General features: G+C 40.4%; 1 protein-coding gene across 1 annotated transcript; it reads left to right on the top strand.

Annotated features, from left to right (window-relative positions):
* The first annotated feature begins 220 nt into the window (after window positions 1-220).
* Window positions 221-25,450, top strand: DDX4 (DEAD-box helicase 4). The gene is made up of 16 exons (XM_030968692.1): window positions 221-280; window positions 722-785; window positions 1,056-1,130; window positions 2,665-2,730; window positions 2,931-3,017; window positions 9,680-9,760; window positions 11,299-11,441; window positions 12,531-12,683; window positions 13,796-13,950; window positions 16,426-16,555; window positions 17,565-17,731; window positions 20,855-21,000; window positions 21,877-21,976; window positions 23,067-23,337; window positions 23,489-23,569; window positions 25,370-25,450. Exons 1-16 carry the CDS (start codon window positions 221-223, stop codon window positions 25,448-25,450), a joined length of 1,860 nt encoding a protein of 619 aa, XP_030824552.1.
* The last annotated feature ends 2,069 nt before the right edge of the window (window positions 25,451-27,519 follow it).

Below are 27,519 nucleotides of genomic sequence, written 5' to 3'. Positions count from 1 at the left end.
TGGGGGAAGCGGGGTGCTTTTCCGCGGCTGGATCCTCACTTCCTCCATCCCCACCAGCGCAGCGCCCGGGCCGGGCGCGCTCACTCCCGCCCGCAGGCGTCGGCGAGCGTCGGCGCGGGTCGCCATTTTCTGTTCTTTGGCGGTGCGCTCCGAAGCCTGGCGGGAGGCGGGCGCTGATGTGTTCTGTCTCCTGCAAGCAGGTCTGGCAGGGCGCAGCGTGATGGAGGAAGACTGGAATGCGGAGATAGGGGATGAGGCGTTACTCACATCCCTTGAGAAGGTATGAGTGGGAGGGGTAGCTGTGGCGGTGGACTACGTTTGTTTCTTTTCCTTCCTCCAACCCGTGTCCCTGCAGGTTGAGTGGATGCTAGGCAGTGGCGTTCCCTGTTCTTGGGATGTTTGGAAATATGGTAGGCAGCCATAGGAGTTCACTGTTACCAAAGAGGAGTTTTTTTCTCTGCACTAGCAATTTACTTGCTGCTGTTTTGTTCAGATACTAGAGATTGTTGTGTGCTTAAGTGAGTTTGACATGTCGGCTCTGTATAGTGTGATTTTTGGTAACTTTCGGATGTGACCAGTATGCTGTTTAGTGTGAAATGCATCTTTCAGAAGATGCAGAAGGCAACTTCTTTCCAGTGCATGACTTAGTAGCTGTGTTTGTATTTACATGCTTTGTTAGGCCGAAAGTCGTCATGTTGTTGTGCCTTTTCTCTTTCTGCAGGTTAGCTTGCTTGAGAGACCAAATGACACCTCGCCTGTCTTTAATTCAAGTGTGGACTCATTTGGTATGTGAAAGGCAGTTTTGACTTTACTGATGTTTGGAAGAGTTGGTCCCTTGAGCATTGTACAGGATTAAAGGAAAGTACAATATTATTGTGATGTTTTCATGGTATCCCCATGGAATAGTAGCATCAAATTATATAGGTAACATAATGAATAGGCTTTATTTTTGACTGTCAGTGCTTCCTTATTTACTGCAATTATACAGTAACATATAACTACTAATGAGTCAAAGATAGCTTTGAATTTTAACTTAATTATTTTTTTAATTATAGGTACTGATGAATTTGTGAACTCACAGCATCAGCCAGTGAGTAGTTTTGATAAAGGAAGAAATTTTGCAGCCAAAGGTAACTTCCAGTAGTGATTGTATTTCTAATGGCTAATTGTGTATGATACATTAAATTTTGCCATTCACCACTTTCAATCAGCAGGCAGGTTCAGCTCCATGAAAGTAGAGCTCTGTCATGCATGACCATGGCTTGGGAAGTCAAATGCCATCACTCCAAATGCCCTCCTCTTCCTCCTTCTTTCCCTGCATTTATATGCTAAGCTTGATGCCACATGGGGTGGGATCAGCTCTCCTGGCTCTGTCCCATTCTGTCTTGTGCTCCCTCACCCCCTCTTGCTGGTGTGGTGGGGTGAGGAGCAGAAAAGGCCCCAATTCAGTGTGAGCACTGCTCAGCACTAACTAAAAATGTGCCTTTATTATCAGTACTGTTTCCAGCAAATCCAGGGCACAGCCCTGTGCCAGCTGCTGTGAAGGAAATTAACTCTATCCCAGGCAAACATAGCACAGTTGGTTCTTTGAAAAAATTCTGTACCATTTCTGCATCCTTTTTGTTGAGCCGTGTTATGGTGGGTGAATGCTAGGCTTAGTTGGTGCTGGGCAGTTTTGCTGTGGGCTCTCCAGCAGCAAATATGAAGTAACTGGTAAGCTGTATTTAAGATCTGTTGTGTTTATGGATACTTGGAATGCTATCACTTGTATATGAGCCCTTAAGATATAATTTTTATATCTCTAACTGATGTGGAAAAACCAAACTGACTGACATACTGATATACACACCAAGCTTTGGTGGCAAAGAAGCCACAGAAGCTGTGCTAGGAGAACTTCATGGTGTCCTGTACCAGATGATGCTCTTTGTCATTACAATATGATAGAACAGGTGTTCAGCTGAAAAATAAGGACTAAGGAGTAAATGATGATCTAAGCTGATTGTTTGGACCTTGGATAACACCTGAAACTTAAATCTAAAATGAGGAATACCTTGGTTATGCATATGACTTACGTTTATGCATATGCATATGTTTATTTATTTTCTCCTCAGAAGAGTGACTAAGGAAGGGCATTAGAAATAAAAAATACACTACATACTTACTGCTGACTGAATAGGCAGCTCTGAGTAATAAAAAAATAGAACTCTGCAAATCTGAAAGACGTGTTTTCAAGTCCTCACTTCACAGCAGGCAGCAACTGGCATTGCCACTTTATAGGACTAGTTAAGAAAACTGTGAAGGGACAAATGCTGTCAGTTGCCCTTGAACCAGAAGTCTTAATTGATCTGTGTGATTACTGAAGAGTTGAAGTTTGAGGCTTGATTAGCATATACTCATGTAAAGTCAAATACTTAATGACGCAATGTTTGCTTTACTTCTTGAAATTGTACAGGAGAGCAGTATTGTTTCCTGTCAGGCTTCTTGGCAAAAAGTACATCCTGTCTTCATTTTTCTCATGTTTAGGCAAGTCACTCAGTTGTATATTGAAGTTCTTGTGAAATCATTAAACAAGGACTGAGAAGAACAATTACCAAAAATAAGGGGCTTGACCTGCACATTAGAATTAGGCAAACATCAGTGATTGTGTGCTATGCTGTGCTGCAGGTTTTCAAGAAGGAAATGAAGAAGATGCCATTCCACAAAACACAGGGTTTAAAGGATTTGGACAAGGTGAGCGTTAAGTTGTATGGTTTGTATGATGGCAGCATTCACTGGCCTTTCTTTCTGGCTTTGCTTGTTCCCTGAGAGTGAGCAGTCAAGAGTGAAAGTGTTGAAGTGATTTCTTTTCTTCATTCAGGAGAAAGGCACTTGATGTGCCGATGCACAGGCGAGCAATGTGAGTTATTGTGTGCTGTGCTGTATTGTTGCAGGTTTTCAAGAACGCAATGCTGTAGATGGTGCTAGTACACAAAACAGAGGGTTTGAAGGATTTCATGGTGGCTTTGGACAAGGTGACAGTAAGTTTGATGGTTTGGTGTTTTTTCGTACTGAGTGGTTTGTATGGGTACAGTGTATGTTTGGTGACCTTCCTGATTTTTTTTTTTCTCCCTGAGAACTACCAGTACAAAGGTGAAATCAGTAAAATGGCTTCTGTTCTTCATCCAGATAAATGGCATTTGATCTGTACATGCAAAATTGAGCAAACTGAGTTACTTTGTTATGTTGTGCCTGCAGGTTTTCAAGCAGGAAATGGAGAAGATGCTGTTACACAAAACCGAGGGTTTAAAGGATTTCGTGGTGCCTTTGGACGTGGTAAGTTTGTTGCATTGACTGGTTTGTTTGATGGCAGCATACACTGGCCTTTCTTTCCAGATTTTCTTGTTGCCTGAGAATGAGTAGTCAGGAGTGAAAGTGTTGAAGTGATTTTCTTCATCCAGATGAAAGGCACTTGATGTGCCGATGCAAAAGTGAGCAAAATGAGGTACTATGTGCTGTGCTGTATTGTTGCAGGTTTTCAAGAACGCAACGCTGTAGATGGTGCTAGTACACAAAACAGAAGGTTTAAAGGATTTCGTGGTGGCTTTGGACAAGGTGAGAATTGCAGCAGCACTTGCCTTGCTGACAAGTGTCCTGGCTAGCAAGCAGCACTGCTAGCAGTCTGCTGGGGCACTGCCCCACCCGCGGGAGCACTTGGCTCAAGGGGCAGTGCCTAAGGAGAGCCCCCATGTTATAGTGGAGAGCAGTCTCCTTTGGACAGCCTTGGAGTCCGCTGTGGCCAACAAGAATAAGAAGCGTCCCTTAATCTATAGCGAAGTCCTGGTTTATTGTAATCCAATGGGGTGCAACAGGAAAAGGGCACCGAGGGGCAGGTGGGTTTTAAAGGGACCTGTCCTCAGACAAATCAAATTACAGGTACATATGAATGACATAAAGGGAAAACCAACAGAAACTAAGTGAAGGAAGGAACCCAGCCTCTGAACCAATCACTCCAAGCTCTGAGGAGAAGGTTCCAGAGAAAAATGCAGGGTTGGAAAGTGATTGGCAGGGCACTGGGGGGAGAAAACCAATTGTCATGGAAACTGGGGAGGGGTGCAGGGAGAACCAAGGGGAACCAATTAATTGTCATAGTAGCTGAACGTCTGACAGGTACTGAACCTTGGGAAGCGCGGGAAGGAGAACTTGGGCGGAACTATTAACAGAATATGAAAAAGGGGAATTGGAACGAACCATTGAACACTGAACACACTGCAACAGAGAATAAGCTTGATGGTTTGGTGTTTTTTTCATGCTTAGTGGTTTGTATGGGTACACTGTATGTTTGGTGATCTTCCTGGGTTTTTTTGTTCCCTGAGAACTAGTATGGGGAATTGAGAACTCCTGCTGTTAGTTCTGTTCTTCAGCTGTGTTGTGGAATAGGAATAGTCTTTTTTAAAAATGAGTATTACTGGGTATAATACAGTATAAGTTGAGTTAATGAAGAAGTTGTTGGGACTGTTTCTCTGCAGGCTGTTTCTTTGCAGATTTCTCTGTTGGAGCAAATAGCTGGCTTTAGTTGTAGCATTTGACGATACTAGTGTGTGATTTAGAAGAGCTGATCAAGCAGCTACCCCCCATCCATGCCAGCCATTCAGGGGAGTGAGGGGCAGTGTTTAGGCCACTTGCACGTGATTTAAAATGCTCTAGTGGCACTAGTGACCAGGAGTGGGCGAACTGAGGTGTGGCCCCTCAGAGAGAGTGTAGTATGATAAGTAACAGGTGTGGGGAAATGGGCATGGCAGGGCAGTGAGGGTGTGGCACAACAGGGACCTGTGGTGTGTCAGTTTGTGTGGCAGTTAGTGCAGGTGGGGCACAGCCATTGTCCTGGTGATGGGTTGTGTGTTAGGTTGGTGTGATATTTCAGCTGTCTTTTTTTTTGTTGATGTTCCACCCACTCCCTGTTTACTAGATCCAGTACTGATTTACAAGTGGTCAAAAGCTATTGCTGTTGCTGCCACCAGCAAGGGTTTGCTAACCTAGATGGAACTCTACCAAGAGGGAAGCAGGTATCCTGGCCACTGGCTGCAGGAGGTGTCTGAGCCTGGTGTTAGTACCAGAGGATGGTGCAAAAAAACCTCTGTCTATGGTGTAAGCAGGTGTGTGATTTACTCTGTCTGAGGGCAGAGCTTAAGAGGTGGAAGGGCCTGAGGAGTATTAGAGGAAGCAAAAGAGAAATAGACTGGGGGCGTAACACCCTTCCAACTGTAGGAGAAGCTCTGCCCCTCTTGCTGCTAGGCAGGAGGAGGAGACCTGGTAGATGGAGGGGAATAAAGAGGTCCCTGCCAGCCCCCTCTGCTTTCCCAGGTGCTCTTACAGATTAGGTATGAGACCCTAGATTTTTCTTCTTTTGTATCATCTGCCTGACCCTAGAGGGTCAGACAGATGATACAAAAGAAAAAAATCCGTCGGGAGGGTCCTGCAGTTGTACTTACTCTGTCAGATGGATCACAGCCTCAGGTCTTGAGAAGAAAGGAAGGATGGTTATAGTAGGTGACTCCTTTCTAAAGGGAACTGAAGGCCCTGTCTGTTGACTGGACCCACCCCAGAAGGTGGCTCTGCTGCGTCCCTGGGGCCCAGCTACAGGATATCACCAGGAGACTGTTAACCTGTTCAGCCCTCTGATTATTACCCACTGCTGGTTGTCCAAGTCTGCAGTGATGAGGTTGATAGAAGGGCACCAGTGCATTTTAAGAGGACTTCAAGGGTCTGGCTTAACTGGTTCATGGGACAGGAGCACAGGTGATGTTCGGCTCTGTTCCTTCAGTAGCAGAGATGAATGATAAAAGGAATAGGAGAACCCACATTATCAGTAACTGGCTTAAGGGCTGGTGCTATCAGCAAATTTTCATTTTTATGATCATGGGGCAATTTTCACAGCAGCAGATGTGTTTGAGTCACACATCTGTCTAACAAGGATTCTAGGCCAGAGTTGGCAGGGCTGATTGAAGGGGCTTTGAAACAGGTTTGAAGGGGGAAGCAGATGAAACCAGGCTTTCTAGAGAGGAGGCTGAGGGTGATAAGCCAGAGTCAGCAGTGAAACCAGCCCAGCTGAAGTGCATGCACACAGATGCATACAGCTTTGGTAACAAGAGGAGCTGAAAGACGTTGTACAGGACGAAAACTGTGACATAGCAGCCATCATGGAAATGTGGTGGGATGACTTACCCAACTAGAGTGTTGCAGTGGATGTCTACTTGCTCTTCAGAAGGGAGAAGAGGTGGAGGGGTCACTTTGTATTTTAGAGAGGGTCTCAACACTACAGAATGTATGATTAATGATAATAAGACTGTGTGCCTATGGGCAAGGATCTGCAAAGGGCCAACAAGGCTGACACCGTGGTGGGTGTTTTGCAGACCACCTAACTAGGAGGCAGAGATGGATGAATTACTGTGTAAGCAGCTGGAGGATATTTCAAGATCTTTAAACCCTTGTTCACCTAAGAGATTTTAACCTACCAAATAATCTGCTGGGAGCTCAACACAGTGGAGAAGACAGAATCTAGGAGGTTCTTGGAGTGTATGGAGGACAGCTTCTTGTCACATCTGGGGAACTACAGGCCTGTCAGTCTTCCCTTGATGCCCAGCAAGATTATGGAACAGATCATCTTGAGTGTGATCACATGGCACATACAGTATGGCCAAGGTATCAGACCCAGCCAGTGTGGATTTTGGAGTGGCATGTCCTGCCTGACCGATGTGATCTCCTTTTGTGACCAAGTGACCCACCTAGTGGATGAGGGGAATGCTGTGGATGTTGTCTGCTGGGACTTTAGCAAAGCCTTTGACACCATCTTCCATAGCATATACCTGGAAAAGCTGTCAGTTTATGGCTTGTGTCATGTGCTGGATTAAGAACTGGCTAGACAGGTGGACCCAGAGAGTTGTGAATGGTGCTGCATCCAGTTGGTGAGCAGTCAGTCACTTGTTGTGTCCCCCAGGATCTGTGTTTGGCCCAGTCCTGTTTAATATCTTTACTGATGATCAGGATGAGGAGATTAATCTACTGTTAGCAAATTTGCAGATGACACTAAGTTGGGTGTGTATGTTGATCTGCTGGAGTGCAGGAAGGCTCTGCAGAGGGACCCAAACAGGCTGGATTGATGGGCTGAATCTAGTGAAATGCTTCACAAGTCCAGGTGCTGGGTCCTGCCCTTGAGTCACAACAGTGCCCTGCAGCACTACAGGATGAGGCAAAGTGGCTGGACAGCAGACGGGCAGAAAGAGACCTGGGGTACTGAGCAGCCAGCTAGACATCAACCAATGTGGTCAAGAATGCCAGTGGCATCCTGGTCTGGATCAGCAATAGGGTGGCCAGGAGAGCCAGGGCTGTGATTGTCCCTCATACTTGGTTCTGGTTAGCCTGCACCTTGAGTATTGGCCCAGTTTCCTCAGTTTAGGAAGGACCTTGAGATGCTGGTGCAAGTCCAAGGAGGGGCAACAGGGCTGATGAAGGGTCTGGAGCATAGGTCCTATAGGGAGCAGTGGAGGCAGCTGGGTGTGTTAAGGCTAGAGAAAAGGAGGCTTAGGGGAGACCTTATCACTCTCTACAACTGCCTGAAAGGAGGTTACAACCAGGTGGGCATCAGCCTGTTTTCCCAGGCAACTAGTGACTAGACAAGAGGAAATAGTCTTAAGCTGCACCAGAGGAGGTTTAGGCAGGACATCACAAAGAAGTTCTTCACAGAAAGAGTGATTAAGCATTGAAATGAGCTGCCAGGGAGGTGGTGGAGTTACTGTCCCTGGAGGTGTTTAGGAAAAACCTGGACCTGGCACTCAGTGCCATGGTTTTGTTGATGAGGTTGTGTTCACTCATAGGTGAAACTTGATGACCTCAAAGGTCTTTTCCAACCTAGCTGACTCTGTGATTTCTGTAACTTTATACTCTATATGCACCTGTATGTTAGAGGTCCCAAAGATGGACAAAGAGGTATACCTGAGTCTGGAACTCTCAGCTTTAGAGAGAGAGGAACTCCTGCAGATGGTGCAGATGAGACTTCTTAGTAGTGGGGGTGAACTGTACAGATTTCCTCATTGGTGAGTTGTGGGACTGTAGCTGATTTTTAGCTTGACTGGGACTTTGAGCAATCTGATTTAGTGGGTGGCAGCCCTGCCCATAGCAGGGAGGTTGTAACTAGGTGAGCTTTAAGATCCCTTCCAACCCAAACCGTTCTATCATTTCTATGCATTTTCAGAAGTGCTCCTTAGTATCTGAAGAACAATTGATTTGACTATATTTGGTTCAAATAATGATTTTTAGTAAGTGTTGCAGAGGCATTGTGGTAATAGTCATTGAGGACATAAAACAGCATCTTTAATACTTGATAGCAATTAATTTCTGTTAAAAAACAAGTTCATTTTTTACAAAACCAGCACAGTTTCTATTCTTTCAAAAAAATTAATTTTCCCAATTTTTTGACTGAAGCCTGTTGTGGTAGGGGAATGCTAGACTTGACTAAGCAGGACAGCAGCACATTGATGGAGGGCGTTGATGACAAGCCGTTTTGCTGTAGACTCTCTAGTAGGAATTATGAAGTAACTTGCAAACAATATTTAATGTCTCTTGTATTTATGGATACTTAGATACTGTCTCTTATATGTCAGCCTTTAAGATGTAGTTTTTATTTGTTGATGTGGAAAAACCAGACTGACTGAGGCGCTGGTATACACCAGGCATTGGTGGAGAGGAAGCCACAGGTGCTGTGCTAGGAGAAGTTCATGGTTCCTGAACAAGATGATGCTCTTTATTTTTACATTATGATAGAACAGCTGAATCCTTTCTAGCAAAAAAGTATCTTTATTTTTCAGATATTTAGGAGAATCCCTTTGTTATATTGTACTTTTTATATGAATACAATAAGGACTGAGAAGAACAATTACCAAAAATAAGGGGCTTGACCTGCACATTAGAATTAGGCAAACATCAGTGATTGTGTGCTATGCTGTGCTGCAGGTTTTCAAGAAGGAAATGAAGAAGATGGCATTCCACAAAACACAGGGTTTAAAGGATTTGGACAAGGTGAGCGTTAAGTTGTATGGTTTGTATGATGGCAGCATTCACTGGCCTTTCTTTCTGGCTTTGCTTGTTCCCTGAGAGTGAGCAGTCAAGAGTGAAAGTGTTGAAGTGATTTCTTCATTCAGGTGAAAGGCACTTGATGTGCCGATGCACAAGTGAGCAAAGTTGAGTTACTGTGTGCTGTGCTGTATTGTTGCAGGTTTTCAAGAACGCAATGCTGTAGATGGTGCTAGTACACAAAACAGAGGGTTTAAAGGATTTCGTGGTGGCTTTGGACAAGGTGAGGATAAGCTTGATGGTTTGGTGTTTTTTTCATACTGAGTAGTTTGTAGTGTATGTTTCGTGATCTTCCTGGGTTTTTTTGTTCCCTGAGAACTCCTACTGCTCGTTCTGTTCTTCATCTGTGCTGTGGAATAGGAGTGATCTCTTTAAAAAATGAGTATTACTGGGTATAATACAGTGTAGGTTGGGACAATATAAAATATTGTATGCAATACAGGTTGGAGTTAATGAAGAAGTTGTTGGGACCGTTGCTCTGCGGATTTGTTGGAGTAAATAGTACTGGCTTCAATTTTAGTATTTCACGATACTAATTTTATACCCCTATGTGCTACGTATCTGTTACTTACAGGTGGTAGAGGTAGGCAAAGGGACATACCTCAGTCTGGAACTCGTGATTCTAGAGAAAGAGGAATACACACAGATGATGCGGGTGAGGCTTTTTAGTGGCAGGGGTGAGCTGTATGGGTTTCCTCATTGGTGATCAATGACAAAGCAGTTCCTTCTTAATTCTGGCAGATACCGTCCCTAATTTTTCTTCCTATTAAGAACTTTCTGCAAATGGTGGATATCTTGGTTGTGTGCCTGGAAAGACACGTTTGTAACATGAATTTTGAATTCATTTGAATTTTAGTTACTGGCTTTTCAAAGTTGTAGTGTTATGTTGTAATCTTTTTCTTTGTCATGCTGAGGCTGGTTCAGTTAATGCACAGTGAAGTGGAGGTGCTGACCCCAAAGGTGCAAGTAAGCCTTAAAAAACTTGCTAAGTTTTGAAAGAATTGATCTAGACTTCTACCCTTCCACCCTCTGTAAGAGGAAATATTTTATTGTCAGTGCTGAAAAGTAAGGTATATAGCTCTGACAGGCCACTTACTCCTGATTTAACTTTGTTTTAATTTTGGGGGGTTTTTTGTTGTTTGCTAGGGATTTTTCCCCCGTAGTCCTGCTGTATTCTTCTGCCACTGATGCTACTGTACCTGGCTACATATGTTGTCCTACCTAGAGCATAGTAATATATTATTCACAGAAGTACCATAATTCAAACTAGGAATGGGATTAAACCAGTGTAATGGTCAGTGGATGGCTGATATTCTCCATGTAAGAACATTTTGTGTGATAACTGTAAAAAACTTCATTGTAGAAAAGATGGCTAAATGGCTCTTTAGTCAGAGGGTGAGCTGCAGTGAAGCGTTGGAACAGGTTGACCAGAGAGCTTGTGGATGTCTTATCCCTAGAAGTGTTCAAGGCCACATTCAGTTGGGCTTTGACTAGTGTGGTGTAGGGGAAGATGATGTCCATCCTGTGGCATGGGGGTTGGAAATGGATGATCTTCAAGGTTCCTTCCAACTCAAACCATTCTGTGATCCAGTGGTTAGTATATGTGTCCAGAAGTGATACTTAATATCTGAAGAACAATTGATTTGCCTCTGTTTGACTCAGTTCAACTCATGTTTTCAGATTTTTAGTTAAAATAATGATTTTTAGGAATTGAAGTCTTTATAGAGGCAATGTGCTAGTGCTTATAGTGGATTTAACTGCGTCCTTAACACAGAATTCCTTTTTCATGACTATAGTGTAAAGTATTAGTGTGTTAAAAGCTGTTCTGGGCACTGATAAACAACAGTTGCATCCATCTGTAGGGAATTTCATGTGGAAAGAGAGTTCTTCAGAAAGAGTAATTTGTTGTGTGGGAAGCATGTCCTTCCTTGTGTTCTAAGAGTGTGTGTCTGTCTGGATGAAGAAGAGCCTAATTTAATTTTTCTGAGTACCTCTTGAAAGTGGGGTCCTTGAGTGAGTGTGAGACATGAATGCTTTACAAGTCTGACTTCATATGGAGGTGAAAATGGAAAAAATGGAGGGAAATCCACATGACATCTCACTGAACTTAACTTCAGTAGCTTCATACTTAAAATAGTTTTATTTTAACTTCTCCTTATATTGTTTGTGAACTTAAGTGGTTATGTTCTTAAGGTCCAAAGGTGACTTATGTGCCCCCTTCTCCACCTGATGATGAACAAGGCATCTTTGCACATTACCAGACAGGAATGAATTTTGACAAGTATGATGAAAACGTTGTTGAAGTGTCAGGACTGGACCCTCCAGCAGCATTAATGGTTAGTGAACTGCTTATTATCACAGTTTACGTGAAGCATGATTTACAGTGATGTGTAGTGGGTTCAATATTTGCAGCTAATGAAAATAGCTGCAATAAAAAATATCAAATCTTGCAGATAGTGTGATGTTGGAAGGAGGTGCTCCCCATTTGAAAGATAAAAATTTGAATTCACAGTAACTAACAAACTACCTAAGTGGTCCAGAGAAAGTAATTCTGGATATATAGGAAGAACAGTCATTAAATTGTGGAAGAATACCAGTTTAGATATTGAAAGAAAGAGGTCTTTGGCAACAGTTTCTGGGCAGGCTGATATAATTACCTTATTGAAGTCAATTACTGAGGGATCTTCAAAAATGTAAATGAACATCTGTTGGAGTAGTATGTGTTTAGACAGAGGGTTTTTTTAAAAGTAATTTTTAGCCCTGTTCTCTGTGCTTGCAGTTCATTGTTTAACATATTACTTAGTTTATCTATAATTGGTGGCCAGTTTAAAAAGTAAAAAGCTCTTTTTAGGGAAAAGAATGAGGAGAGAAGTGGAGAGGGGTTAGTAGTACCTGTGTTGAAAGAGAAGATGCAGAGGTGTTCTCCCCATACATCTTGAGAAAGGTGGTCTCACTGAAGTTAAACTGATTTTTGTCACCTGTGTTGCTTTTTGGTCCTGGCTACCCTTGCTGGTTTTAGATACCCTTGCTGGTTTTAGTACAGAGACCATGTGTAACTCCTACATGAAATAAAATTACAGATTTCGGGTTTTTTTTCATAGCATGCTACGTGATTTTACTTGCTTGAATCTAGGTATACGACTTCTGAGCAATTCTTTGTTAAAACTAGTAAGACCAGCTGAAAGCATTCATAACATTCGCTGTCTTGCAGACAATGTTACTTGAATTGCTAGCATGAGCAGATTCGTGAGACCTTTGGGGCTTTTACCTTTAGGAGCCTTGGCAGTGTAAATGACTGGTGAGACTACCTCTATAGTTAACGTTCTTAAGTATTTGGATGTCTCTATCATACAGTAAGCATTTTGGGTTTTAAACTTTCTGCGTTCTATGATTGTGTAATAACTATTAATAATTTTCTCTTACAGAGTTTTGCAGACACTAACATGTGTCATACTTTAACTGTGAACATTGCTAAAGCTGGGTACTCTAAACCTACTCCAGTGCAGAAGTACAGCATTCCTATTATACTGGCGGGACGGGATTTAATGGCATGTGCCCAGACAGGATCAGGAAAAACTGTAAGCATTTTGTGCAGTATTTATTCTACTGACAGTATTTGATCATGAGCTTTCAGAGGGATGCCTCACTCTTCCACATCTCACATGCTTGACTGCTTGTTGTCCAGTAATTTCACTTGCACAGCAGTGGCAGGTATCAGGTACAGATGTGAATGATGATAGGATTGTCACATTTTGGCCTTTATTCTTTATTTTACTAAACTAGTATCTTGGTACAGCAGGCCAGCCTTCAGAGATACAGCTGTGGATTCAGAAGTATAGGCAGGCAGTCCTAGAAACTGTTTTTGTTTTGTGTGCATGTTTGTTTGTTTCTTTATTTTTCTGTGATGTGTGGATGAGTTTTGTGTGTGTGTGTTTTTTTTTTAACTTACACCTGAGTGTAACTGTGGTGTGCAGGTTTGTCATACTTGGTTTGATGAAATCTGATGTGCACCTGTCTTGGTTTTAGGTGATTTGGTTTTAATCATGGAACAGTGCTGAGAGTTGATACTAAGCTGAAAATTGTCTCAGCTTTTTAAACTAATATACCCAAGCATAGCAACTGACAGCTGGTGGATGTGGATGTTTGGTTATGAATGTAGCTTTTTGCTATTTAATTTAGTGTGGAATCCTAGTTTTGTTTTAAGGTAGCTTGCTAGTTCTTTTGAAAGACCTGTTCTGTTTGCAGAAGGGGAAACATCCAGAGTCTGTGCTCTAAATATTCTGAATGTTTTTATGCAGATGCAGGTTTGTGGCTATCTAGTCTTATGTGGAAATAAGCGTGCTGGTGTGGTGTAGCTGTGTTGCAAACTCATCTGCCGTTCTAGTAGGTTTTGGTCTTGGTTTACTTAATTATCAGGGTATATAATCAATGTATGGAACTGTATGGAAAGTTAGCCACTGCATGATTGTGTTCCTGTGTTACTAGACTGTGAAGATCCAGAGATCTACTTTCATACTGGTTAACAAGGTTCAATGTTCTCTTGTGCATTCAGGTCAATCCTTCTGCAGTCTGATGTTCTTGATCATTGTGTATAGTATCATTCAAGCTTTAAGATTGATACACAGATTTTTATGGGAAGCTTTTAAGGTTAAACAGTGCAAATACTGCTGTGGTTTGTTTTTTTCCCCAGGCAGCATTTCTTGTACCAGTTGTGGCCCAAATGATGAGGGATGGTGTAACTGCCAGTAGCTTTAAAGAGCAGCAAGAACCGGAATGTATTATTACTGCTCCAACTAGAGAACTGATAGTTCAGATCTTCCGAGAAGCAAGAAAATTCGTGTATGGGTAAGCTTGTGCACTCTTGCCTGGTATTGACAATTACTTCGCTTGAATCAGCAGTGGTTTATTTTTTTCATAAATACTTGAAAATTTTTTTTGTGCCCATCAAATTAAAAATACTTGAGTTTAGATGATAATGATTTCAGATTATAGTACAGTTTAGTGGGTTTCTTGCTGTACAACTAGGGATTTAAGTGCCTAATCTTTCTGATACTGGGGTGGGTGGATGGAAGGCTTACTCTGCCTTGAAGAGGACATAAGTAATTCAGCTTATCACTGGTGAGAAAAGTGAAGTTTCTTAGAAGACTTGCTAAGAAAGTTTTCCTGTCTGACCTTTCAGGAGCCACTCCAGCAGTCACTCCAACACCACCAGGGACTTCAACTGTTGGGACCAGATTCCCTTTGCAGCAGGTGGCTCTAGTGAGCTGCTTGGTGCCCAACTTAACTTCGTACACACACCACTTGGAGAGTCAGATGAGGTTTCCTCACTGACGTGACCCCAGGTTTCCCGTAGTAGAATCTCAGACCTCTGTTTACTTCAAGTAATTTCATTGTTTTGCAGCAACGTGTAACAGCTCAGAGTGTCTCCTGAAGGGAACCCTGGAATCACAGGGCTTTTTTATATGCTCACAGTTTATGTACCTAATATTTTGAGGTCTTTTTACTAAGTTATTTGCTCCTGCAGAGTCTGAGCGTCAGGTGACCTGGCTAGTGATGCAGGTGCATGTGCCTTTTGTTAAGTAAAGGGTCAGCACTGATTCATGGTCTTTTGCATGGGCTCCAGCGATTTCTTGCCACCCAGAGGTCAGTCTGCAGTTTGCACTGCAGCTGCACACTGAGCTACCTGTGCTAGATATATTCAATATGAAGAAACTTCTTAGCTTGTCTTAAGTAATTTATATTTGCTTTACTTTCATCTTGGCAAAATGGAAGTGAATGTTATGGGCTTTAATTAATTTCCAGTGATGGTTTCTAATTACTCCTACTCCTGGTGTTTCTGGTCTTAGACATGTCAGAGCTCAAAAAAACTCTTTGAGCTTTCAAAACAGAACAAGAGATCTAAACTTCTCACTAAGTCCTTGAATTTTGTGTGAGAGTGCATTTGTACTAGATTTGTCATGAATGTTTTTACTAAGTAATAGGTTTTACCAGTGTACAGAAGAGAATTAAATCTATGTTATATAATGGTTTGTTACTGTTTGGAGGTGAAATGCAGAGCATCATCGCTGCAGAATCTGGTGGGATAAACCATACTTGCTTTTTTTCAAGCAAACTTACACTTGGAGGCTCTCTGCCTTCAGGAAGAATGATCATGTTTGCGTATCTACTTACTAAATAGGTTCTTAAGAACAGCTTCTTAATCTCTAAAACTGTTATATAACAACTTTGTAGCTGATTCTGTTCATTATGCTGTTTTTAAACTAGATACAGATGATTTCATCATAAAACAATACTTGAATCTAGAAAGTTTCTCTTACAGCTGACTTGTAGTAAAAATGAGAATGAGTTAAACAGTATCAGTATGTGAATCTGTAGTGTCTAAAGAAGAGCTTGCATATTGATCAGTTGAGATTCATAATCTTAGGCTCTTTGATTTATTTGCAAATAGGAATATGAAATATGTATGTATACTAATGACGGATAAATACTGAAATTGTGGGATTCCAGAGGGAATGTCTATTCTTGACGAAAGCTTTCTGAAAATTTGTGTTTAACTTTGGTAAAAATTTACCACATTTATCTGATTACCATTGTTGTGTATGAAACTGAATTAGTATCTTCAGCAAAAGACCATTTGAATTTGTGTGTGAGAATTCTCATTGTGTACATGTAAAGATCTTAGCAGAAGATTATAAAGATGAGCTTGTAAACATGATTTAGAGCTGCATAAGGTACTTGTTGCTCAGAGAAGTGGTTTTCTATAGAAGAGTATCTACTTGATCTAACCAAAAAGCACGGTGGGAAGAGCACAGAGTAGTATAATCTTTGGGTGGATTTGCTGTCTAATCCTTGAGTCACACACTGTGTATGGCCAGTGTGATTAGCTGCTTTACAAAGATGCCACGTGTGTATTTATTATTTTGTCCCTTTTAAGGTCTGCAGACATGCCTTCTGAAGCTCTAGAGGCATATTTAGTGGTGGTTCTGCTTTTTCTGAGGATGCTGTATAAAGGGGGACAAAGTCTTAATGCTCTTTTGACTGTTATTGTTAGTAGGTCTCAGTTGAAGAGAGGGGAGAATGCAGACAAAATCAAATGTTTGTTCCTAGCAATCCACTTGGGCAGCCACTGTTATGTAGTATGTGGGGAACTGTAAGCTTACTCTGAGTGGGTTTCTGGTTTTTGGATTGAGCTGTATGCTGAAGGAGTTAAACCACTCTTAAACTGATTTGTGGTAGATCTGATTATTTTATATGAACTTTCATGAAACAATACTGTTTGCATACTTATATAATTAATCCAAACCTTTTTCTACATTATAGAACTTGTATAAGGCCTGTTGTGGTCTATGGAGGTACACAAACAGACTATTCGATTCGTCAGGTAAAGCAAGGCTGTAATATACTGTGTGCCACTCCAGGAAGGCTTCTAGACATCATTGGAAGAGGAAAGGTAACATCTTAACACTTCATCTGAATTCCCTAAATAACCTTAACTAAAAGACAAAATACTATTTTTTTTGTTCTTATAAATTAATAGAAAAGAGATTGGTTTTTAGTGGCTCAATCAGTATGCCTTTGTACAGGCACTGAAATACAAGTGAGGTTTATCTTAGACTGTCTGAATTCCGTGAAGTTTTTGAAGGAGAGTAGCCTGAGTCTAGATCTCTTCAGTTACTTTCAGTGACTGGATAATATCAGTCTAAATCAAAGTGGCTGCAGTGGTCATGGCAATAAAATTTTATAGCTTAAATACCTGGAACACTTTCACGTAGTTCTTGTGGCATGTTCTGTAATAGATCTTCACTTGATGTCCTGTTTGTTTTGCTGCGGTGGCTTTTTATCTGTCTCACACTATATTTTCATACTGATCTAAAATACAAAAAGCAATATAGTACTGTATTTGAATTTTTATTTTCCCCAGTCATTATAAATTCATATTAAAATTTTACATGTTAGTGTGGTGACTCAGGGATATTCACTGAACAAACAAAGTTTGGAAAAACACTTGGTAGTAAACTGGAGATCAGTTTTCTGCAGTTGTTAGGCTTTTAGTCAAAAGTGATAGTCTTCTTCAGCAGCGGTGAAGTTGTAATAGTATTACTAATGCTTTCTGGTGTAATTATTTTTCAGAAAAATAAAAAAAGTTTTTGAGAATCTTTGAGGGTTATAAGAGAACCTTTCTAAAACTCAAGGCATAATTTCAAAAGAGATGGACTGAATTATAGTTGGTCTCTAAGCTCTGTGTTTGCACTGCTGAACCAAGTTCTGAAGCACTGGTGTGTGAATTTGTGCAGATTAAAAGGCTAAGTAGAGGTTGAGATGTAAACAAACCATGATAACTTTCACTTTTTATTAACTTGAAAGAAATAAGTAAAAGGTGGATTTTGCAGTTAGGGTATTTTGCAAGTGCATACTATCAGTGAGCCAATAATATTTTTCTTTGACTGAAATACTTGCAGATTGGTTTGCATAATGTGAAATATTTGGTGCTAGATGAAGCAGACCGCATGCTTGATATGGGTTTTGGTGCAGATATGAAGAAGTTGGTATCTTTCCCAGACATGCCGCAAAAAGAGAAACGCCAAACACTAATGTTTAGTGCCACTTTCCCTGAAGAAGTTCAGAGGTGAGTAGAATAAAAATAGAAATAAATCTAAAGATGTATAGAACTAAATATCTGAAGAGTTAAGAGCGCTCCTTATTTTTAAAAGCTTGAAAATACTGGAAGCTATGATATTAATATTTATTGCTTAATTTAATCAGATACTCTAAAACATCAACTGCTTAATTTAGGTGGGGACTCCTAAGCAATTTAGAAAAGTGTTCTGAATGCTTTTAAATTCTACTTCTGCAGAAGTCCTCATGTTCCCCCGGTTGGTTTCTTATTCCTCCCCCACTGCATCTCTGCAAGCTGAAAACCAGTGATGTTGCTGGTAACACCATCTTTGACTAATGAGACATAGCAATTATTGCTCAACTTAACAGTGTTCATAGTACTCAATTCTTATGTAGATAGTTGGTATTTATTTTCAGTAGTTTCAAAGCTTCTACAGATGGGTTTATAATACATCTTAGCATGTTTACTACTCATTAACTTCAAAGTTCCTCTCCCTTAAGGGAACAGTCTTCAACAGATGGTATGGTTGCTGAGTAACAGAACAAAACAACTAATTCTGAGCAGATGGAAACTTCTTAATATTTCTTCTGCTTTTTGAGACATCAACATCTAAAATTCACTGTTAAATCAGAAAACTCTCCAAACTTCAGTCACAGCGCTGCAAATAATTTTGATGAATTCTGCGGTAGGGATACTGTTAAGAGTGTTGGTAATTCAGTGAGTCAAATCCTGACAATTTCCTTTGGTTTCAAAAAGTCTGAAAGATCTTTTTTGAGGCAGGGAGAAAATACTTCTGAGTAATTTGCTGTCCTGAATGAAAGAGGGCAATGAACTGCTTTCTCCCATTCAGTCAGGTAGTTCTGACCACTGATGTGGAAATGTATCACCTTTCTTAAAGCAGGACTCATGTGTTGTGGCTTTGGTTCCTTGTCCAGACTTTTTTCATAGGGTTCTTTGTGTGGAAGAGTAATCTTGTAGTGAACTAAAAATGACTTTGTTTACTTAGCTGGTAATCAGGCATTCAGATGATACTGTACACAACTATAGTTTGTGTTCATTCCTTGTGTTTACCTGTTTCTTCAAGAGTGTGGTCTTACTTGCCAGCATATCCTGGGAAAAGACCAGGTGTGCATATCTTCCTGTGACATACACAGTGTGCTCTGATGCACTCACGGTTTGGGTTTGAAAGAAGAATCTGGGTCCCTTTTAGGTCTGTTTTTATCGTAGTGGTTTTGCTGATGCTTTTGCTATGTATTTTTCTTGCATACTGGGGGATGAATCAAGAGTACTGTAACTACCAGCGACTGAAAAGAGATTCCTTGAACTCCTTGTTGAAGATATTTGCTGTCTGCTTCTGTTAAATGAAAAAAATCCATCAGACCTACCTTTCTACTGTCAGTCCTGCAGGATTTACAAGTGCTGGTGGAAGACTTTGAAAACATGAGTGCTTGGATCATGGTTTGGAAGTGCATAATAACATTAGAGTCCTAGAAGCATTTAGGCTGGAATAGACCCATGAGCTGACTAAGTCTAACCATTAACCCAACAAGTGAACCACTAAACCAATGCCCCAAGTACTGCATATGTGCATCGTTTAAGTACCTTCTGGGGTGGTGATGCCACTGCCTTCTAGGCTGCCCTGGTCCATTGCTTGAAAACTCTTTCAGGGAAGATTTTTTTTTCCTAATAGCTGGTCTAAACCTCCCCTGGTGCAACTTTGAGGCAGTTTTCTTTTGCCCCTGTCATTCTTGTAACCTTTTGAAACTGAAATGCCTAAAGGTAAAGTTCACATTTTAGAATGTGAAAACCCTTGTTTCCTGGAGTAAGTTCATTCCTGGATTTGATGCTTTTCTGGTGCTGAAGTCAGGAAAGATAATGATTTCCCCATACTGTGCTACCAGGAGAACTTTAAACTGTATAATATTTTGGTAGTGTTGGACACAGAGGTGCTTTCTTTGGACCTCTTGGGTTCAGATCATCCTGCATTTCTGTTAAGTGAATATAATCAGATTCAGTTTTAACATAACATTTGGTTTTACACCTGAACTTGTTTCTACTATTACATAGACCTTTGATCTGATAGTTGAAGCTCTTTCTGTACACGTGAGTTGAGGGAACTATGCATTTTTCTAGTTGACTGGAGAGCTTGAATTTAGCGTTTGAGGCTTTATATTTCCCACTAAAAGGCTGTGGTTTAATGAAAGCTAGCAACTAAGTACTGTATAGCTGCTTACCCTAGAAGGCTGCTCCAGGGTCTCCCTGAGGCCTTTGCTTCCCCAGGCTGAACAACCCCACCTCTTGCAGTCTGTCTTCAAAGGAGAGAGGTGCTCCAGTGTGTTACCAGGTTAGTGGCCTCCATCAACTCATTCCAACAGGTCCACATGTTTCTTATACTGGGGACCCCAGAGCTGAACACAAGTGCGGTTGGGTCTCACAATATCAGATCAGAGGGGCAGAACTGCCTTCCTGCCCCTGCCAACCACATTGCTTTGGATGTAGTCCAGGGCACAGTTGGCTTTCTGGGCTGCAAGTGCACCTTGCTGGGTCATGTCCTGCCCCTCATCCACCAGCACCCCCAGGTCTTTCCCTCCAGGTCTAGTTGGGGTTCATTCTGTGTCCAGCCTGTACTTGTCCTGTCAGCCTCTGTAGAAAGTTTCTCTGTCTTTTTTGTAAACCCTCTCTAGGTGTACTGGAAGGCTGCGATAAGGTCATTCCAGGCCTAATAATCTCCACTCCTCAACTCTGTGTTTATCTTCAGGGGAGAAGGGGGTACAGTCTTCTGATCATCATTGTGGCCTCTCTGAATCTTCTCTGATATGTCTGTCTTCTGCTGAAGATGCCACAATGGGATGCAGTACTCCAGTTGAGGTCTTAAAAAGGCAGAGTAGAATCCCTTGACCTGCTGGTCACACTTTACACAGTCCAGTATGTGGTTTGTGTGCTGGACCAAACTATGCAGACTCTTCTGGCTTTTTAAAAATGTGTATGAGACTACTTGTATTGTTCCTCACAAAATGGAGGATAAAAATATTATTTGTAAATGTTGCTTAAACATAAATGAAAATATGTGCTTTTAAAGCAAGAATAATTACTTAATATTTTTCATGTTGCTCAATTTTGTCTCTTTTTCAGGCTAGCTTGTGAATTTTTGAAAACTGATTTTTTATTTGTTGTTGTTGGACGTGCGGGTGGAGCGTGCAGTGATGTTCAGCAAAATATTCTTCAAGTTTCTCGGTATTTCAAGAGGGATAAACTGATAGAAATTCTACACAGCATAGGTAACTTTACTTAATGCCAGTTGTTCACCAGAGAAATCAAACTTGTTTGACTTTAAAATTATGTTTGAAAGGTTATGGCTGTATGATTTTGTTGTGTGCTTTACAAGACTGTTGATGAAGCTTGAAGCAGAACTTGGGGAGTTGCAGGTTTTTAGGTGTATTTGTGTAGGGGTATTTCATAGTCATAGGCTAGTTTGGGTTGGAAAGGACTTGTAAATGTAATTGAATCTAGTCTAATGCCTTTTCAATTATTCATCTCTATTAAGTACTATCAGACAACCTTCCTAGATGGCTTTCTACTTTATATGATCAGTTACAATACTTCAACATCTGGGGATACTATCTCATGATTACAGGGGTGTTAAATTATTGTGTGAACGTTTGGACCTGTGTTTTATTAGTGTCTAGGATTTTTCCATATTTGTTGTCTAAGTTGTTGTCTTAAGACATACATGTCTGTGTGTCTTAAGTTTTAATGCTGAAGACTGAATGTGAGTTTGGAATCAAAAAATGGTCTGTGGAGTCTTGCTGTTCAGTGCTCAGGATAATGTACTGCTTTGAGCTGTATGCTGTAGAAAGGAAATGCATGCATGTTGCAGGGAGGAATGTTTGTTTTCTCATTTTCTTGAGGAGAAAAACAATGTGTATGTCTTCACTCAGTTTCTGTATTGATACAGAAATTGATGGATTGAATTTAATTAGCTCAGAATAAGCAAAAAATTACAGTCATACTTGAGACTTTATTCAAAATGTGTGCCTGTATTGGGTGTTAATATAGATAAATATTTGGTGTCAATATAGATAAGACTACTCTTAAATAGTGAAAATTGTGTCATGATTCAAAATGCAATGGCTTCAAACTTTTGTTCAACATAGGTAATGAACGAGCTCTGGTCTTTGTGGACACAAAGAAAAAAGCAGACTTCATTGCATGCTTTCTTTGTCAAGAAAATATACCAGCCACTAGTATCCATGGGTAAGTGTTTTTAAAGTGAAAGTCACTTGTGTCTTTTTAAGAACTTTTGTTGAGGACTCACATTTGGCCGTATCTATGTAGTTTAGCTTGCCATGTGTTCTGACAGACACCACAATATCAAGGCTGAAGAAGGGCTAAAATGGTCTTAGCAGATGCAGGATGTTTCTGTATATCCTGTGGCTGTTGGATTTGTAGGTGTGTGAAAGCTGTATAGCTCTTCAGAAGATCTGGCTTTTCATTCCCGGCGAGCCTGAATTGTTAACCCACAGCCCCCTTGTGTGGGAGCAGGTTCTTAATACATTTCTGTAAAATTACTATAGTGTGAATTGAGGTATATGTACAAAAACTGGTTCAGTGGAACTGTCATGAATGTTACTGGTTTCTGATTAATTTTACCTTTATGATTTGAAGTTACGATAGTTACTGTTCTCTGGAGTAGTGGTCATACCAGGCTTCACTAAACATCCCATGTTAGGATCCTGAAGAGCACTGGTTAGCTTACTAATTTGTTTTCTTACTTGGACAGTAAAGAACATGAATGATTTCTCATCCACCGTAGTTCAATACTGGATAATTTGTAAATATTCTTCAAACATGGAAACACCAGAGGAAATCTAGTTTCCTTGTTTCGATGATAAACAGAAGACAAATTCTGTACTGTTGACTGGCCACAGTTGTTTTTAGTATATCTGAAAAATGGCCTGTGCAGGGGTCTGCGTAAACTTTGTTTTTGATACTCTGGCTCCCTGCTACAAAGCTGTAGGAAATTTTAATCAATTAAGCAAGTGGATTTTTTTAAGAGGTAGTGGGTTTGATGCATAATTATCTCCAGTTCTTTTAAAAAACGTCCATTTCTCTAGAGACTTAAGTTTGAAACAGTTGCTTTTCCTTGCTGCTCTTCAGTTAAAAAATGAGAAAACTGAAACAGGGCAGCATATGAGTTATTTGGGGCTTTTTTTTTGTTTTGCATCCATTGTCCCTTCTCCCCCGCCCAAGAGTTTCTTTCCGTGAAACATGGCATTTAAATTATATCTTGAATAATACTGTGAATTTTAGAGATAATCCATTCTCAACCTTGTTTTCTTTCTAGAGATAGAGAACAGAGAGAAAGAGAAATAGCACTTTGGGATTTTCGTTCTGGAAAATGTCCAGTTCTTGTGGCAACCTCAGTGGCAGCAAGAGGTCTGGACATTGAAAATGTTCAGCATGTCATTAATTTTGATCTTCCTTCCACCATTGAAGAGTATGTACACCGAATTGGGCGAACTGGTCGTTGTGGAAATACAGGGAAAGCGGTTAGCTTCTTTGATAACAATTCAGATGGTCATCTTGCACAACCTCTAATTAAAGTGCTTTCAGATGTAAGTTTCAGATCTTGGTGCTAAACCTTTTATTTTCTTTAAGATTTCACTTGAATGTACTGAACAACTGTGACATTTTTGGTACAGTTATGGAACTCTTGATCTGAATTGGTAAAGCAAAGTCTCTGAATTGGTTTTCCTAATTGCATAGGCTCAGCAGGAAGTTCCTGTTTGGTTGACAGAAGTTGCTTTTGAGACTGAAGGAGGGCGACTCCCAGTTAATACCCAAAAGGTAGGTCTGGAAATTAATGGAAAGTCTTGGCTATTAGAACTTTGTCTGAGACAATTGAAAACTGTATTTAGTGGTATATATCCAGAGTAATGAAACTGTTCTGACTGTAATTGTGTCCCTTTTCTTAGTTGTGCATCTTCAAATAATTCAATATTACTGAAACTAATTTCAGACAAGTTGCTTGACTTGGGCTGTTACAGTGTGTCCCCTTAATAGGTGCTGCAGTCTTGATCTATAAAGTCAGGATTCCTCTGAAGAAAACATTCATGCAAACATTAACAAAAGCTGTAGTTCAGAAGTGTCTGTGCTACAGGTGTACAGTGGGAGCATATAGTTCCTGATTATACAGTTACTGCTTGTTATGAATCACCTCATCAAGCAGTTCAGTTGACTGAAAACTTCAGTTAGTTATAGTTAGGTAAATGCCCTGGTCTGGTCTGTGTCAAAATTCTTGATGTCTGTGGTGGGGAGAAGCTTTCTAGTCTCTTGCTGTTGGTAATTTTAGATTCTGTGCTTTCTCCTATTTGAAATTGAAAGCCTTTCCTTCATATCTTGATTCCATAAGAACTTTTATCACAGATCAATTGCTTCCAAATGTTACAAATGTATTTCCTTTGAGACCATAGTAGAAATAACTGTTCTCAGTGCTTACACAATGTCTGAAGCTTCACTTCAAGCTCTAACCTTCCTTTCATTATCTTTTCCCATATGGGTGTGATTGAAAGCTTTGGATGGTTTGGGTGTTTTTACCTGGCTGGCTAGTCCCTTTACTGGATCTGAGTAATTTTTCTGAGGGTGGGGGACTGCATGAGATGTCAGGTACACAAATGTTGCTTCCTTCTCAAACTCACAGCCTCACATTACAGCTGTTGTGTATGTTTGTACAAACCTTTTCTTGCAGAGTTATTCTTGACTCAGTGGCTCTTTGTTGTATATTCTAGTTCAAGGACACTTTATTTTTGCTTTTTCACTAGATTACTTTCAGAGGTGGATCTCACTAGGTTGCTTCCAAATGCATGTCTCCAGCCTTAGTTTAGTGTCTCCCAGCATTTCATGAAATCCATAATTTCTAGGTCCAAGTCCATCACAGGCCTTCACAACCTTGGAGTAATCAAATTTGACTGTGACTCTTTGTCCAGAACAGAATAGATTTTTGTGTGAAATCCGTTGGCTTACTTTGGGAATACTACTTTTAGTATCACATACATACAGTGCACCAGCTTCTTGAGTTGAAGAACGTGAGGTTATAATTATGAGACCTTCACGTGTCAGTCTGACAGAAATTCTTCATTTGTAATTAGCCCCATTTTTCATGATCAGTCCATTTGATAATCAAATAATGAATTTGAAAGAGGAATCCGTTGAAGAATCTTACGTTATTGTTTTGAGGCAGTCTTAGAGATTACTGAGCTTTATTTTTTTTCCAAAGGAAAAGGATTTGCATTACTGGGAAGGTAATGCAGACAATCATTCTGTAGTATGTAGTGGAAAAGGAAGTTTTTTCCCACGATTGTATGAACTGATTTGTGTTGGGTATGAAAAGAAGTTGAAATGTGAACTGTGGGAAGTGTTATTCCCACATGTGATAAAATCTGAGGTTGGCTAAACTGCAGTAATTTCACACCAGGGTAAAAAAATCCGTATGTATAGAGATTAATGATGAAAACTTCCTGAGTGTTCAGACTACATGGAGATAGGTGCATGCAGAAAGCTAAAATTGTTTTGTGGTTACTTACCATTAAATGATTGCAAGTGTTAATAATTCTAAACTAAATTCTAAACACCTGTTGTGTTTCCTAGAATTACAGAGGCAGAGGCAACATGAATGCAAGAGAAGTAAAGATGGACTGTTCTGCAAGAGAAGTTGAGTCATGGGATTAAACTGCTTTTATACCAGACTAGTTTGTACTGTGTTTTACTGTAAGTGAAATGTTGCATGAGAAGATAATTTTGTGAAGACCCAGTTTGGGAAGGAGCTTTATGTAAGGGTTCACGTAAACTGTTCCTTTTTTTTGTAGCATGTCAGTTAAAAAGTTTGCATCTTGTGTTAAGATGATTTAAGGATCTGTTAAATAGCTCTTCAATAAAAGTTTGAGATGTGCACTTGTTGCCTCTGTATCAGCTATTTGTTATTGCAGTTGGAACTTAGGTCAGTGGTTACACCCACAACTTGGTGAAAATACATCTTTTTTTATGGAGAAAGGATGAAGAGAAGGATGGAGCCATGTGTTGCATCTAGTAGAATGTTTTTAGCTTTGACTGATACAAATACACTTCTGCTGTCTCTTGTGGAAAAGTTTGCTTTAGAACAAGCTTGGTGCCTTACATCCAAGAATTTTCCCAGGCTCATAGAAGCTGTAGGAGGTAAGCAGTCACTAACAGTTCTAGATTTCCATAAAGTTTCTTTTTCATTGGATTTATGCTACACAGATGCATATCATTGGGTGCCCAGAGAAAAGAGCATGGTCATTACATTTTGCACAGCTGAACAAGCTGACAGGCTTCTCATGGCTTGCTGTTTAGCACACAGTGCTGAGCACTATGTCTTGTACAGTCTTCCCACTAAATCCAGGGAGAAAATACTTCTAAATCTGCTTACAGGATAGGAGCCATAGTACCCAAGTTAGTGAGAATCAGAACTAACTAGGCAATACTAGGAAATCTCTCATTGTGGAAAAGTGGGCTGTCGTTCTTCATATGAATATCTTTGCAAAACTATTTACTTAAATATCTACTTAGAGAAATACTGTTAATTTTTAGACTGTAATTTTACTGCTATATATTATGCAAAAAGAGTAAAGACTTAATTGTATACCTGAAAGTGAGCTGAATGGATTGCTGCTCATAAATAGCGGATGTGTTTAAGCTTTATGTTAATAATTCAGAGTGAAATACTCTGGGCAGTATGGCTCCTTTTCCTGAGAAGTATCCTTGAAGATTTTGGCATCCATTCTGAATTCCAGATAAATGGAGGGTGCTTGTGGTGTCTGGCTGCAGTGAGTGCAAGTGAACTGTAGCTGTTAGAAGAGGCTGATAAAGCTTGCCCATTTCTGTGAAGTCAAAGAAAAGTCAACTTGTAAGCTAGAGCAAATATTTTAAGGGAACCTGGTTTAGCATTGCTTAAAGGACCGGTGGGTGTTTCTTGGTTTGTCTCCCATATTATGACTAGTGAGTTGTGGTCAGGCCACAGAGGGAGTTCTGCAGTTCTGGCCCCATTCTTCGTAATTATTTACACAGAAAGGTGCTAAATAAATTACGGCTGTTACAGCATAGAGCTGCATGCTTTCATAAAAAAATGGAGGCAACAAACCAGTCCCTAGAAAAGATGAAAAGTCATCTTTACTACTTTTTATGAGAGGGTGAGAGTTGAAAGGACCAAGTCAGCTAGGAAAGAAAAATAAAAACTTGAGGAGCAATATTTGCAGGAAGATACAGTATTCAATTTTGGTTTAAGCTTTGTGATTGTTTAAATAAGTATTTAATCTGCCAGAAAATATTTCAGTGTGAGTTTCAGCTGGAGAAAAATGCTGGCAAGGGAAGTTGGGGTGGGGAGTGGAATGCACTGTCAGCTGCCTGTTTGTTTTATTTTTGTGTTCAAGTAGTCTTACATAGAGAACATGTTGAAAAACTCACTGGAAAACTCCTTGTCAATACCTTCTTAATTCAAGAGAATCTGGTGGTCCTGGTAGCAAATCAGGGTTAAGTGTTCTTAAAAGGTTTTGCTCAACTATTTTAACCTAAGAACAGTGTAACCATGTATCTGTGATTCCATTTAGATGTTTCTGCGGCCTGTAGTTAATTCAGTGATTCCAGTTTAGCACTTTCTTTCCCCATCTACCTCCAGGTTTATGTCAAGATGCTATTTGTATTGGAACTTCAGTTCAAGATTAGGTTGAAGGTTCTTGACAGACTAGTGTTGAGAAATGACATCAAACCTTTAATTGAACAAT

This window comes from Camarhynchus parvulus, chromosome Z, assembly GCF_901933205.1.
Source record: "Camarhynchus parvulus chromosome Z, STF_HiC, whole genome shotgun sequence".
NCBI lineage: Eukaryota > Metazoa > Chordata > Aves > Passeriformes > Thraupidae > Camarhynchus > Camarhynchus parvulus.
The sequence above is the reverse complement of the archived record's forward strand: the minus strand, read 5'-3'. Positions and strand labels throughout refer to the sequence as shown.

What these genes read in the sequence shown, in the direction of transcription:
- DDX4 (XM_030968692.1), top strand. Translation starts at nt 221, where the DNA reads ATGGAGGAAGACTGGAATGCGGAGATAGGGGATGAGGCGTTACTCACA. An exon ending in TACTCACATCCCTTGAGAAG is followed by an intron (nt 281 to 721) that starts GTATGAGTGGGA and finishes CTCTTTCTGCAG; the next exon opens with GTTAGCTTGCTTGAGAGACC. An exon ending in ACCCTCCAGCAGCATTAATG is followed by an intron (nt 11,442 to 12,530) that starts GTTAGTGAACTG and finishes TTTCTCTTACAG; the next exon opens with AGTTTTGCAGACACTAACAT.